The following is a 16082-nucleotide window of genomic DNA, read 5'->3' on the forward strand; positions in this document are numbered from 1 at the left end:
CATTTAACATCAGGTATATCTCCAAATGCTATCCCTCCCCACTACCCCCACCCCACAACAGGCCCCGGTATGTGATGTTCCCCTTCCTGTGTCCATGTGTTCTCATTGTTCAATTCCCACCTATGAGTGAGAACATGCGGTGTTTGGTTTTTTGACCTTGTGATAGTTTACTGAGAATGATGGTTTCCAGCTTCATCCATGTCCCTACAAAGGACATGAACTCATATCATTTTTTATGGCTGCATAGTATTCCACATTTTCTTAATCCAGTCTATCATTGTTGGACATTTAGCTTGGTTCCAAGTCTTTGCTATTGTGAACAGTGCCACAATAAATATACGTGTGCATGTGTCTTTATAGCAGTATGATTTATAATCCTTTGGGTATATACCCAGTAATGGGATGGCTGGGTCAAATGGTATTTCTAGTTCTAGATCCCTGAGGAATCGCCACACTGACTTCCACAATGGTTGAACTAGTTTACAGTCCCACCAACAGTGTAAAAGTGTTCTTATTTCTCCACATCCTCTCCAGCACCTGTTGTTTCCTGACTTTTAATGATCACCATTCTAACTGGTGTGAGATGCTATCTCATTGTGGTTTTGATTTGCATTTCTCTGATGGCCAGTGATGATGAGCATTTTTTCACGTGTCTTTTGGCTGCATAAATGTCTTCTTTTGAGAAGGGTCTGTTCATATCCTTTGCCCACTTTTTGATGGGGTTGTTTTTTTCTTGTAAATTTGTTTGAGCTCATTGAAGATTCTGGATATTAGCCCTTTGTCAGATGAGTAGATTGCAAAAATTTTCTCCCATTCTGTAGGTTGCCTGTTCACTCTGATGGTAGGTTCTTTTGCTGTGCAGAAGCTCTTTAGTTTAATTCGATCTCATTTGTCAATTTTGGCTTTTACTGCCATTGCTTTTTGTGTTTTAGACATGAAGTCCTTGCCCATGCCTATGTCCTGAATGGTATTGCCTAGGTTTTCTTCTAGGGTTTTTATGGTGTTAGTTCTAACATTTAAGTCTTTAATCCATCTTGAATTAATTTTTGTATAAGGTGTAAGGAAGGGATCCAGTTTCAGCTTTCTACATATGGCTAGCCAGTTTTCCCAGGACCATTTATTAAATAGGGAATCCTTTCCCCATTGCTTGTTTTTGTCAGGTTTGTCAAAGATCAGATGGTTGTAGATATGCAGCATTATTTCTGAGGGCTCTGTTCTGTTCCATTGGTCTATATCTCTGTTTTGGTACCAGTACCATGCTGTTGTGGTTACTGTAGCCTTGTAGCATAGTTTGAAGTCAGGTAGCATGATGCCTCCAGCTTTGTTCTTTTGGCTTAGGATTGACTTGGCAAAGCAGGCTCTTTTTTGCTTCCGTATGAACTTTAAAGTAGTTGGAAAAAGTCTTGAATTGCTGATGCCACTCCTCCCCCATCCACCAGCCAGATAGCATCTGTGCTCTTAGGAGAAGGAAAGCACAGAGACTGTGAGGCTTTGCATTGAACTTAGTGCTGCACTGTCATGGTGGAAAAGAGAACCAGGTTGTAGTCAGCTGACATCTGCCTGCAGAGAGAGCACCTGGACTGGCCCATGCCTAGAGGTGAATCGCTCATCCCAAAGGTCAGAACTTGAGTTCTAGCAAGGCTTGCTACCACAAGCTGCAGTGCTCTGGGACCTTAAGTGAACTTGAAGGGCAGTCTAGGCCATAAGGACTGCAATTCCTAGGGAAATCCCAGTGCTGAGCTGGGCTCAGAGCCAGTGGACTAGAGGGGCATACAACCTACTGAGACACCAGCCAGAAAGGCTAAAGGAATGCCTGTATCAGCTCTCCCAAGCCCTGGGCAGTGGCCATCTGGCATGGAGAAATCTGTGTGCTTGGGAGAGGAGGACAGCAGCGACTGGGCAACTTCACATTGAACTCAGTGCTGCCCTGTCACAGTGGAGATCTGGCAGGATTCATCACGTGCTAACTAAAGAGCCCCTGGTCCCTGAATAACCAACAGCAATACCCAGATAATACAACTTGGGCATCGGGCTCTGAGATATCCTGGTTTCAGAACTCTGGATAGGTTCATTTTATCACAACCTTCTATTACAATGGTATACAAAATAATTATCTTTTGAATTACCCTAGAACTTGAGTGGCCACGACAAAGAATAAACTTTTTTAATAATTTAACTATAATATAATTCAGCAATTTCTGGTAACTTTTAATCGAACTTTGATATAACTCATTGAATTCTAATTAAGTGGAATCAAAGTTGATTTCATACATGTCAAATATTTCCCTCTTGCTCCCCAACTCTATACAGTATCTATGTTGTGAGAGGTAATGTTATACTCAGATATGAAAATCTGACATATTTTGGTTGAATAATACATTATAAATTGCATGTGTTCCTAATTTTAGTAATAGTAGCAATAGAAAAAATATATTCAAAAGTTACAAACTTAATCTTTAAATAGATATGCATCAGTTAAAAACAGCACCATATCTTCTTTATTAAGTATCGTAAGTTACAGGTTACTTTTGTGTTGTGGTAGAATAGTATTTAGAATGAATCTTTCAAGAATACTTTTTGAAAGTTCAAATTTGTTTTCTAAACAGAATAAAATTTCTTATCAAGGAGACCCTACAAAGATGCTTTCGCTTACTTATTAGGTACAGAAATCTTTATGTTTACTATTCAAGTTTGCAGGCTTCCTTTTAGGCTATTTCTAGATGTCTCCTTAATTCAATTTTTTCTCCATTTTAAATATCACTATTAATTCCTTGAGATATTTTTCACCAACCTTACAAACAAAATGATCAAGTCACAATTCCTCACTTTGGCAATCTTAAAACTAAATTCAGATTTCTACTATTCAGTTATACTTTAAAATCCCATACAAGACCAATTTAACCTAGCTCTCCCTGTCTACCAAAATTCAAAATTCAAGCTCCTGGGTAAACTGGAAGGCTTAATTCTTCCCACATATGTGTATTCTTTTTTGTTATTTTTAAGTTCGAGGGTACAAGTGCAGGATGTGCAGGTTAGTTACATATGTAAATGTGTGCCACGGTGATTTGCTGCACCTATCAACCCATCACCTAGGTATTAAGCCCAGCATGCATTAGCTATTTTTCCTAATGCTCTTCCTCCCCCACCTCACCCTCTAACAGGGCCCAGTGTGTGTTTTTCCTCTCCCTGTGTCCACGCGATCTCATTGTTCAGTTCCCACTTATAAGTGAGAACATGTGGTGTTTGGTTTGCTGTTCCTGCATTAGTTTGCTGAGGATAATGGCTTCCAGCTCCATCCATGTCCTTGCAAATGACATGATCTCATTGCTTTTTATGGCTGCATAGTATTCCATGGTGTATACTATCCAGTCTATCATTGATGAAAATTTGGGTTGATTCCATGTCTTTGCTACTGTGAATGGTGCTGCAATGAACATACGTATGCATGTATCTTTGTAATAGAATGATTTATATTCCTTTGGGTATAATATGTATATTCTTAACAAAACATAAAAGCATGGTGAAGATATATACCCAGCAGAAGTGTGTATATTTAGTTACCAAAAGAAACATATAACAATGTTCATTGCAGCACTATTAATAATATCCCCAAGCCAAAAACAGCCCAAATGAATATTGACAGTAGAATGGATAAATATATGGTGGTATATTGAAACACTATTCAACAAATGAGCATGTAAAAACTACAATGATACACAGCAATATAAATGAATCTCACAAACCTAAATATTGAGCAAAAGAGGCCAGGCACAAAAAACTGCATTCTATACGACTCTATTTATGTGCAGTTCAAAAATAGATTAAAAAGTCAAAATAGTGGCTGCTCTTGAAGGTGGGGCAGTGACGGTTAGGGGCTCAGGAGGGAGGCTTCTGCAATGCTGTTAATATTCAGCTTCTTGATCTAGGAGCTGCTTACATGGGTGTGTTCAGTTTGTGTGCTTTTTGGTATGTATGTTATACTTCAATAAAAAGTTATAAAAACCAGGAGACTGCAGGATGAGTCCCCTCAATAAACTTCGGTTCATAGGAAAAAAAACTACATGGAGTCAGAAAAGGGGTGTTATATGTCAATATCTGATACATATGAGCAGAAGACATCTCCAATTCATGGCCAATAGGGCTTGTGGCTAGGGTGTTTTCTAAAACCCATAATCTGAGACGAAATAAACATCCTAATCTGGGCATGACAGTAAGATATCAAAGAACAGGATTAGTGCAAGTCCAGAAACGTCACCATGCACTTTTTCCCTTGCATAGTTAGGCTTTCATTGAATTGACCGCATATGTGGTTTACCTCTCAATCTATGGTACCCCAAAACATCATTTGGCTTCTTTTTGTTGTTATTGAGACAGGGTCTTGCTCTCTTACCCAAGCTGGAGTATGGTGGCGTGGTCATAGCTCACTGCAGTCTCCAACTCCTGAGCTCAAGCAATTCTCCTGCCTCAGCCTCCTCAGTAGCTAGGACTATAAGTATGTGCCACCCAGCCAACTAATATTGTTGTTGTTGTTTTTAGAAATGGGGTCTTGCTACACTGCCTAAGTTGGTTTCAAACTTACGGCCTCAAGCAATCTTCCTGCCTTGGCCTTCCAAAGTGCTGGGATTTCAGACATAAGCCATTGCACACAGCCCTCATTTAACTTCTACTAGGAATTTTGTCCACAATATACAGCAAAATAGTTCTAGGAGAATAGGATGTGGGGGAAAATAGGAAACACATGGAGAGCCAAACATGTAAAAAAGAACACACTCATGGCACTTCCTTGAAAGGAAAAGAACATTCCAGTTTCAACACTCCCTGTCAAGCGATTACAATACTAAGTGACCATTTGGGGCAGTTCATTTGAATCCCTGCCTGCTGTGGGGCCACTTTCGGTTCTCTTTCTCTCTCTGGTGCCACTGGCCTAATCACAAGTGAGAATGCTGCCTCTAAGGGCTCCACCATCAACCCCTGAACTAAACATCTTTCATGTGCCCCTTCGGCATACTCATTACCCTTTTCCACCCAGTTCTGTGCCAAAGAGGTGAGTCTCTTTGATCTCCATCAAACCCGAAGGGCTCCCTTGCCTTCGGGTTTCAAGTTGAATTCAGCAAGGAGCCTGATCATCAGAGTCCCGTGTTGTCAGGGATTAAAAGAAAATGGAAAGGCTGAAGAGTTCTTGGAGTGGGGCGGGGTGGGGAGGCAAGTTTTATTCCCCATTCCTCTCGGAATTCTAACCTGGCCTTGATTGTTTTTGTTCTTCCTTCCTTGGAGACAAGGAAGTGGGTAAATTTATCTTCAAAGATTAAAACTTCACAAAATGTTGGACAAAGGAGAATGAAATACAGAAGTGATCATTTCAAAAAAAGAAAAGGCAAAACTGGATTCTGTTCAAATAGACATCTTTGATATAGGTGGGAAAATAGAAAAGGGTACACCTAGATGTTCTCCAGATAGCAGCTCCCTTGACTGAGGTTCAAGTACAGTTCAAAATCTGCTGCTCCATCTCTGGTCCCTGATATGTCTCCAGTTAGGGCATGAAAAAGTTACCCAGGACAAGTGCTCTTGTTCCACGACCCATCCAGCACTTCCCTCAGTGGGCTTATTCAGTCCTCAGAGCATTCTGGGCATTTATTAGGCAATACAATAAACAGAAACAGCTAAAATCAATTTATCTCTGAAGTTTTATTGAAATTTCTCTTTTAAAAAATGTCTGATTTTTACCCTAACAACTGTATCCTCACCCAAATCTCATCTTGAATTGTAGCTCCCATAATTCCCACGTGTTGTAGGAGGGACCCAGTGGGAGATAACTAAATCGTGGGTACGGTTTCCCCCATACTGTTCTTGTGGCAGTGAGTAAGTCTCACGAGATCTGATGGTTTATAAGGGGAAACCCCTTTCACTTGGCTCTCATTCTCTCTTGCCTGCCACCATGTAAGAAGTGCCTTTCGCCTTCCACCATGATTGTGAGGCCTCCCCAGCCACATGGAACTGTGAGTCCATTAAACCTCTTTTTCTTCATAATTACCCAATCTTGGGTATGTCTTTATCAGTGGCATGAAAATGGCCTAATACAATTCCTACATATTTTTTCATCATGGCATGTTTTGACTCAAATCCTACACCATGGGGAAAAATATGTGTGTGTGTGTGCGCGCGTGCGCGTGTGTGTGTGCGCGTGCGCGTGTGTGTGCGCGTGTGTGTGTATAATACAGTAAGTTAAATTCCAGTGTTTCAAAGTTTTTAAAATCATTATATTTGTATCTTTATAATTCATGAAACTGTATTTAAAAATCCAGTATTTCACTAGAAGCCCCAACACCCCCATTATGTAATATATCCATGTAATAAACCTGCACATGCACCCCCTGAATCTAAAAGAAAATATTTTTAAAATCAGTATTTGTACTTCAGATTTCCACTTAATCTACATCTATATGGAACAAAAATATAAAACAATGCAGCTTTTCATCAGCTATCTCTTAGAAATTATTTGTCAAAGTTTATTAACTGCGATGAAGAAAAGGTACTCAGACGAGACTGGAGAGTTCCAGAGAAGCTCCTTGTCTTGGCACATCTGATCCACTGTGGCTGCAAACATCCTCTCTCTCCATCACGGGCTCACCACTGTCCCAGAGTCCACTGTCTCTTACATGGACAATTATGATAGCTTCATCTTCGTTATTTTCCTGCTTCCACTTTCTCATTACTTAAATTTATATTTTCATTCCTGCCAGGATAATCTCCCTAAACTATAGTTCATTCATGAGATTTACTTACCCTGAAATGTTACGATATTTAGGAATCAAAATAAGTATGCTAAAATCAGATTCAAGTTTACAAAGTAAGATTGATAAATTAAAAGTAGAAGATGAATCTATGTATTACACACGAATTCACACAAGAAGAAAGCCTGAAGCCTCTTACATGGAGAATACTTTTTCTTTTCATTAAAAAATCCTAGATGGGCGCGGTGGCCCATGGCTGTATTCCCAGCACTTTGGGAGGCTGAGACGGGTGGCTTGCCTGAGCTCAGGAGTTCACGACCAGTTTGGGCAACACAGTGAAACCTCGTGTCTACTAAAATACAAAATAAATTAGGCGGGCATGGTGGCGTGCACCTGTAGTCCCAGCTACTTGGGAGGCTGAGGCAAAAGAATTGCTTGAACCTGGGAGGCAAAGGTTGCAGTGAGCCGAGATTATGCCACTGCACTCCAGCCTGGGCAAGAGAGTGAGACTCCGTCTAAAATAATAATAATAATCCTAATTGTACACTTATTAAAAAGCTCTCTTTCGTATTCTATATTCCATAAGCCTCCTAATACCCTCTCTTAACAGGCTGTGGTAGGGTATCCTTTCATTCTAGGTGAGAAAAACTCTCACCTGTTTAAAAAAAAAAAAGTGTTTCATCCCTGACAACTCTCCATTTATTATATGAAATACACAGAAGGCTGTTCAGTCAAAAACTCAAAATAGACTTTTAGCTATTTCCAGAAACTTGGTTTACACTCTGCTCCACCCCTTACTGGCTTAAGTGATTTGGGACAAATTGAAAGCATTTCAGGACCTCGAGGAATCCTCAGACACGTTTAATTAAAAATACATGCAAAACATAAATTTTTTAAAACCTCATATGCTTCCCAACTAGGGTGAGCATACAATATTTAACTACTATTAATGTTTTATTATAATTCTTCCTTCTAAAACTTTATTGGTTTATTTTGTCTTTATTATTGTCATAAGCTATAAAACATACATATATATGTATGTTTTTATATAATGTCCAGATCCCTTTCAATGCATTTATACACACACCCTAAACACCCACCCCAACACACACACAATCTTTTTTCTAAATTCACCCTTGTATCAAAGTTAAAATATTGGAGAGCAAAGTAACCAGTAAACAACATATTAAGGCTACCTTAGCTTAGGTCTCTACAACATGCCAAAGCACATCTTAATATAATAACTTTCAGCTTTTATTGAAAGTCAAAATAAGAAATAGTCTGTATTTTCTGCAAAATGACTATTGAAGACCTTGTCAGAAAAAAAAAATCATTATTTTATTTTAAAATTTGGTGCCATGGGGGATCTTTTTGGGGTGATAGAAATGTTCTAAAATTGGGCTGGGGGTGGTGGCTCACACCTGTAATCCCAGTATTTTGAGAGGCCTGAGGTGGATGGATCACTTGAGCCCAGGAGTTTGAGACCAGCCTGGGCAAAATGGTGAAACCCTGTCTCTACCGAAAATACAAAAAATTAGCTGGGCATGGTGGCGCATGCCTGTGGTCCCAGCTCCTCAGGAAGCTGGGGTGGGAGGATCGCTTGAGCTTGGGAGGTCGAGGTAGCAGTGAGCCAAGATCAGACCACTGCACTCCAGCCTGGGTGACAGAGTAAGGCCTCGTCCCCCAAAAAATGAAATGTTACAAAGTTGAATTATGGTGATGGTTACAAAACACAAAACTCTGTGAATTTACTAAAAATCATATATTGTGCACTTAAAACAAGTTATTTTTATGGTGTGAGAATTGTACCTCAATAAAGCTATTTTCTTTAAAAAGAAAAAAAACCCTGGATGATGAAATAATCTTTTCCTGTCAGGAAAAGATTACTTCTTCTGGAAAACCTGTTTATATGATTTTATAAGGCAATGAGAAACTAAGAAAACAGAGCTAATACACATATATAATATAGCCCTTATAATAATAATATTAATAATACATATACATAACAGACACAACTCTAAATGCTTTATATTAACTCTTCTAAGCCTCTCAATAATCTTAGAGGGAACACCTTATTATCTTATTATTATCCTCATGTTACAGATGTAAAGCCTGAATCACATGGAAATTAAGCATCATGCCTAAGGTCACACAGTTAGTAATTTAAGCTAGAAGTTGGACGGATGACAACCAAGTCCAGAGTCCATGCTCTTAACCCACACTAAATTCAAACTATTCCCAAAACCACCAAAAAGAGTTCAAGTCAAAGCAAATTTAGAATTTAAATACAGAAATATTTTATATCTAGTACAATAATATCTACCATTCTCTACATATTTGTTATATTTTAATTACATGTTAATATGTGTTTATAAGTCATTTTAAGTCTGTTCTAGAAGTAAAGACAAATATTTTATTCATCATTTCTTATAATACTTTCACTGTATCAGTGTTTTATAAATGCAGGAAATATTTACTTGCTGAAATGAATTCCAATAGAAATTACTAAATTCTTTTTTTTTTTTTTTTTTTTTTGAGACAGAGTTTCGCTCTGTTGCCCAGGATGGAGTGCAGTGGCGCTATCTCGGCTCACTGCAAGCTCTGCCTCCCGGGTTCACGTCCTTCTCCTGCCTCCGCCTCCCAAGCAGCTGGGACTATAGGCGCCCGCCACACTGCCCGGCTAATTTTTTGTATTTTTAGTAGAGACGGGGTTTCACCGTGTTAGCCAGGATGGTCTCGATCTCCTGACCTCGTGATCCACCCGCCTCGGCCTCCCAAAGTGCTGGGATTACAAGCGTGAGCCACCACGCCCAGCCAGAAATTACTAAATTATTTTTCCTATATTTACTCATTATTTAAGTGATATAATCCTGAAAGCTTTTTTTTTTTTTTTTTTTACTTAACTTTTAAGTCTGGGGTACATGTGCAGATTTGTTATATAGGTAAACTTGTGTCATGGGGTTTGTTGTACAGATTATTTCATCACCCAGGTATTAAGCCTAGTACCCGTTAGTTATTTTTCCTGATCCTCTCCTTCCTCACATCCTCCATCCTGCCATAGGACCCAGTGTGTGTTGTTCCCTTCTATGTGTCCATGTGTTCTTAACATTTAGCTCCCACTTATGAGTGACAACACGTGGTATTTGGTTTTCTGTTCCTGCATTAGTTTGTTAAGGAAAATGGCCTCCAGCTCCAGTCATGTTCCTGCAAAGGACATGATCTCATTTCTTTTTTATGGCTGCATAGTATTCCATGGTGTATATATACCACATTTCCTTTATCTAATCTATCACTGACAGGCATTTAGGTTGATTCCATGTCTTTGCTATTGTTAATATCGCTGCAATCAACTTACATGTGCATGTGTCTTTATAATAGAACATGATTTTCTATTCCTTTGGGTATATACTCAGTAATAGGATTGCTGGGTCGAATGGTACTTCTGTTTTTAGGTCTTTGAGGAACTGCCACACTGTCTTCCAATGGCTCAACTAATTTACACTCCCACCAACAGTGTATAAGTGTTCCTTTTTCTCTGCAACCTCACTGGCATCTGTTATTTTTTTGCCTTTTTAGTAATAACCATTTTGACTGATGTAAGATGGTATCTCATTGTGGTTTTGATTTGCATTTCTCTAATGATCAGTGATGTTGAACTTTTTTGCTTTTTTGTTTTTTTTTTTTTTTTAAACTGTTAAGAAAATGTTTGTGGTTTTATTGTATCATGAGGCATTGAAACATCTGAACAAATCAATGTCTGGGCGGTGAGGCAGCTGCTTTCTCCTTCACTTCTTTGGATTACTAGAGCAACTTGTCAGTAGATTAAAAAAAAAAAAAAAGACAACCTTTTGCATTATTTAAGTCTTTCCGAGGCATGTGCTGGTACAACACAAACTTCTCCCATAGATGCAACTAGTCTAGCGTCCAAACATCATTCATAGCACCTCGGTGGCAGCAGAGCACTGCGCCCACTCTCACCGCAGCGCTGCTCATTTGTGCATGATATTGGGAGCATCTGGAGGAGCGGGAATAGTATTGGGAAGAGGAGGGAGAAGGAAACAGCGTGCCAGGCTGAGAGGGGGTCAGGCGAAGTTGTGCAGGGCAAGCCTGAACATGTCATTGGTGCAAACCCAAGCATCGTTGATGTTCTTTAATAGGAACATCTGGTGGAACTCCATGATGGGGTCTTCACGTCTTAAGCTGGTCCACAACCATGCTGATGATGCAGCTATCTGGCGTGGGCTGATGGTCCTGTGCTGTGATGCTGTGCTGGACTTTCTGAAACGGAAGGCTAGACAACTTCTCTAAAATGGCAGCTTTCCATGGAACTGTTGTCCTTCTCACATAAGGCATGATGCGTCAACGTAAATTGTGCCTAGTTGGGTTCCATCGTTATCAAATAACTGGTAGCAATGTTGATTGAAGCCGGATCCAATCTGCTCCCAAATGGGCTTGTCTCCCATTCTGGAGCGTCACCCGGCCTCGGGGAGACCTGAAGGGCTGGCACAATGGCAGCAGTGGTGACAGCAAACCAGTGTGGTCTGCGTGAGCTTGTTTTCATATGATGGCTGACCACATGTATGTCTTCTTTTGAAGTCTATTGATGTCCTTTGCCCAGTTTTTAATGGATTTTCTTAATTGTAAATTTGTTTAAGTTCCTTATAGATGTTGGATATTAGACCTTTGTCAGATGCATAGTTTGCAAATATTTTCTCCCATTCTGTGGGTTATGTTTCTTTCCATATTCTAGTGAACTACTACTGTACATATATTTAATACTAACTGAAAAATAGAAAGCTTGTCCATATTAGTGTTAGGGTTAAAAATATTTAGAATGTTTATGACAATGCAAAAAGAGTTTAAAATATCAGAATAAATATGTTAAGGCATTTTTGTACTTTATTGTAAAAACAGAGTTTGAAAAAGTTAATCAAAAAGATGGTTTTGGAAGTTTTAATTGAAAACTTTAAAATAGACTATACACTGTCTCAAAATAATTCTTTATTATGTTTACAGCACCAAAAACTTAAAAATTAAATTTGATAACACAAGAATATTGAAAAAGGAATAAACCAAACTTGTACTATCCCCATTTGTTGTTTATGAATTTTAACTCCTCCAAAAATACAATTATTTGGTTTTATACCATCATTTTCCTTTCATTAGAGTCTATTTAGTTTCCCATATGCTTTAATTATTTATCTTTGAAAAATGAAACATGAACATGTACAACTCATACCATTAAAGCTTCAGATAACTTTCCATTTCTGGAGGTTATTAAAATTATTTTCTACAGTAAAAAACGAAATAGGAAGCAAAAGTATTTAATACATATGTAGAACAAAAATTGAAAAGAATAGTAAGGCAACAACATTAAACTAGTTTCATTTTTAGAAACAATAGCAATAGGCAAATTAGCTTTAAGGAGTTAGCATTTAAAGTGAAAAATGCTAACTACAATCCTCCTTCTTAAATAATGATAGGTTCTGAAATATCAACTTGAGCTCTAAACCAAAGATGAGTTGACAGTTTCAATTGCTTGGAGAGAGTATAAATATCAAGCACATCATCCTCTCATAGAAAAATTCCCAGCCTTTTTGTCTTTGATACAATTACTGTGTCAGAATAAAGCCACTCAACTTTTCCATTAACATCTCAAACACATTATGTATCATCCCGATTCACAAGACTATCCCTACATGGTCACAAAATTCTATAATCTGAGAGAATCAAAGAACTTGACACTTAGAAGTCATTAGGAGAAAAGGAAAGGTATTCTATCGAAGGAATATATCTGGTCATGTAACAAGGTGAAGAAAGAGAGCTGGGAAATAGAAAAGAAAGAGACAAAACTAGTAGAGGCTAGCATCTCTAGAGAGACAGGAGAGGATGGGACCAAACTCCCAGGATAATTTATTCTCCACTTTTCCTTCACAACTCAGTTAAAGACTTTTCCTTCTCTAAGATGCCTCCCATTACTAGTACATCTTACTGATTATTACCTTATTATTACTGATTATTACCTTATTATTATGTTTTTTTAAAGTATTTTGCTTTATACAGCATGTATCATGTTTTTATATGTATATAAATTCATATTTATATATCCCGGTTTTCTCTGATAGCCTCTCTACTATATATTCAACATGCACAGAAGAAATAAACCCTTATTCAATGAATGAAAGAAAGAATAACTACATGGATGAACAGCACTACATTCTAAAACTGAGATTTTCCATCTTTGTGTATTTTTAAAGAAAAAATTTTGTTAATAGTCAAGGCAAATTTCTACATCACAAAGCTGTCTTGTAGCAAAATGGAACCGTCTCTGGGCCAACCAGATCTAATGCTATTCTTAGATTCAAAAGCAGTAGCAGTCACAATATTCTCCTTTGGGAAAACAGCCAACTTGTGCTGTTTACTTTGAAGTTAGACCTCACAATAATTTACTCTTTTACTTTCAGACTACATTATTATTACTATGCTGGGTACTGTACTGTTAAGATCATCCAGACATTTAGCCAAAATGAAGGTATTAACTATATGGAGGATGGATAAATAATCTACAGAAGAATTTTATTTAACATTCTAAAATATCTTCTTTTAACTCCAAATAAAATTCAGTATTTTGGCAAAGACCTTTGAAGTACCTAAAGAGGGTTACTTGGCTCAGAAAATGATTATATTGTATATAGAAAACTGCAGAAACTTCAGGGCTCTTTGACTATCTACCAGAACCACTAAAAGATACTATATTGTTATATACATAAACTCCTAATATCACACTGAAACGATCTTTCTGAACTTTAATTGCTGTTATGGTCAACAAGTTAATACCTAGTTATTTTAAGTACTTCAAATGCCTAACCTGGACTGGAAAATCATTAAGAACATCATTACATCTTGAGCTGTCTTCTAAACCTTTTATTTCTTTTAGTATGATATTACAATGTGTAAACATTGTAGGTACTAAACAAATATTTGTTGTCTTACTGCTATTTAAAGCCAAGGTCCCAAACCCAAGGGCACCATACAGGTCCATGGCCTGTTAGGAACCAGGCCACAGCAGAAGATGAGCCCTAGGCGAGCCAGCATTGCCACCTGAGCTCCGCCTTCTGTCAAATTAGATTCTCACAGGAGCGTGAACCCTATTGTGAACTGTGCCAGCAAGAGATTTAGCTTGCACACTCCTTATGAGAATCTAATGCCTGATGATCTGAGGTGGAACAGTTTCATCCCAAAACCATTCCCCACCCACCCCCTATCCATGGAAAAATTTTCTTCCATAAAACTGGTCCCTGGTGCCAAAAAGTTTGAGGACCGCTGATTAAAAGAAATTATCCCTTCCTTAGACTTATAAAATATAAATCAATAAACCAATGAAGAAATGAAGAAAGGATAAAGAAAGTTAAAAAGAACAAAGGCAAAGTAGAACAAGAGAGAAAAATTATGGTAAATTTCATAAAGTTCATGGAGAAATCTTCATGAAGAAAGTAGTTAATGATTTTAAAGAGAAAAAATGAACTAATGAAGAATAGAGAGCATCCTATCCATTAACAAAAGCAAGAGTGGGCTAGGTGTGGTGGCTCACGCCTGTAATACCAGCACTTTGGGAGGCCGAGGCGGGCAGATCACGAGGTCAGGAGTTCGAGACCAGCCTGACCAACATAGTGAAACCCAGTCTTTACTAAAAAACATAAATAAATACAAAAATTAGCCAGGCATGGTGGCGTGTACCTGTAATCCCAACTACTCAGGAGGCTGAGGCAGGAGAATCACTTGAACCCAAGAGGCAGAGGTCGCAGTGAGCCAAGATTGCACCACTGCACTCCAGCCTGGGTGACAAAGTGAGACTCCATCTCAAAAAAAGAAAACAAGACTGCCCGAGTTTTGTTCAATATTTATTTGACTTAAAATCTAATGAATATTATTGTTCTCTCCTGATTTCATCTAATGCATATTGACAAGGTAAACAAATAAGTCCCTCTGTAGATAAAAACATGGATGTCTTGTGATGCCATCATTTATAAATCACATTAAAATGTTCTATTCAGGAACTGAGCCAATATATTTTATTAACAAGCAAAGTGAGAGAGAAGGAATGGTTATGCAATCTTCCCAGGCAGAATTCGATACTAAATGTGTTTGATCTTGGGTATTCTTTTTGGCCTTTCTGTAAGTCATTCTTATCTGGAGGTTTAGGGAAGCAAGTGAAATAAAATTACTGATTCTCTGGGAGTTAGCTAGGTATATTGAGCTCAAGAAAGCTTAATCTTAAATCACTTTTTTGAGCTCAAGAAAGCTTAATCTTAAATCACTTTCTTGGGTCAGTCACCGTATTGACCTTCCTCCAATTAAACTCTTATCATTCTGTACCAAATTGCCAAATGTCTTCAATATCTCTCCAACTAGACTATATGGTTCTATGGGAATGTGCTGAACATTGGCTGACACATGATGGGAACTCGATATTTATTGAGTTCACACCTCACAATAATTTATGTTTTAAGTTATCTAAATGAATCAATGTTTTTTCAGCTAAAAACTGCAAGGTCAAACCTAGTAATAGGAGAGTCCAATCAATTTAGTAAATGAATGGAGAAGACAAATAAAATCTAATATTTTAATGTATGCCTAAGTACACTAAAACACTAAAATACTAAGTATATCATAAGACAAACTCTTTCCTAAATAATGCCTGTATAGTAATCCATTTTCAATTATAACAACTGGAACATTTCATTTCCCAAACTGCTCAACAAAATCTACAGAGGAATTTCTAAATGTCCTAAGACCTAAATCTCATTTTTTAAAAAATCTGTTTTCGTTTAAGAGGGAGAGAGCATCTGAAACCACTAAGTTCTATTTTTTTACATTCCTATCACTTAAAAACAGCTGAACTGATTTTTCTTTTTTTAAAACAATTTACTGGCTAGTAATAAAATCCTGAAGATAGAGATTTGTGATGGAAAACTGATAGAAACGAATCCATAGCAAAGCTCTTATAAAAATATAGTGTTTAGGTCCCAGTTACTTAATTTGGCTCACAGTTTAATAAAGGGTAGTTTTAAATCAAATGCATTACAATTTTACTCACTTCAAAGCTTCCTCAAATTTATGAATTTTCTTTTGAGTATCTTCTTTTCCTTTATCAAGTTCACTCTGCAAGTCATGAGCCTGCCATGACAAGAACATGTAAAATTTATTGGAAGACAAGTAAAGTTTACTTCAAAGAGACATACAAACAATGAAACAGTGATCAAAAATCCATTTTTAATATAAAATCAGATTTAGATATTTCAAGATAGAAACTTGGTCTACCATAGAATGATTTCAATACTATACTCAAAT

General features: G+C 37.7%; 1 protein-coding gene and 1 pseudogene across 7 annotated transcripts in view; both read right to left on the reverse strand.

The window, feature by feature from the left end:
• The window catches only part of CEP112 (centrosomal protein 112), a 551576-nt gene that overhangs the window by 351888 nt on the left and 183606 nt on the right, over positions 1-16082 (reverse strand). For all 7 annotated transcript variants that reach the window (XM_055258901.2, XM_055258899.2, XM_055258897.2 and 4 more), the window contains one exon: positions 15829-15908. In XM_055258901.2, the coding sequence (XP_055114876.1) occupies positions 15829-15908 (80 nt within the window). The remainder of the gene's footprint in view (positions 1-15828; positions 15909-16082) is intronic.
• LOC129470759 (nuclear transport factor 2-like) lies at positions 10763-11240 on the reverse strand (annotated as a pseudogene).

Source organism: Symphalangus syndactylus, chromosome 20 (genome assembly GCF_028878055.3).
Source record: "Symphalangus syndactylus isolate Jambi chromosome 20, NHGRI_mSymSyn1-v2.1_pri, whole genome shotgun sequence".
NCBI classification, from domain to species: domain Eukaryota; kingdom Metazoa; phylum Chordata; class Mammalia; order Primates; family Hylobatidae; genus Symphalangus; species Symphalangus syndactylus.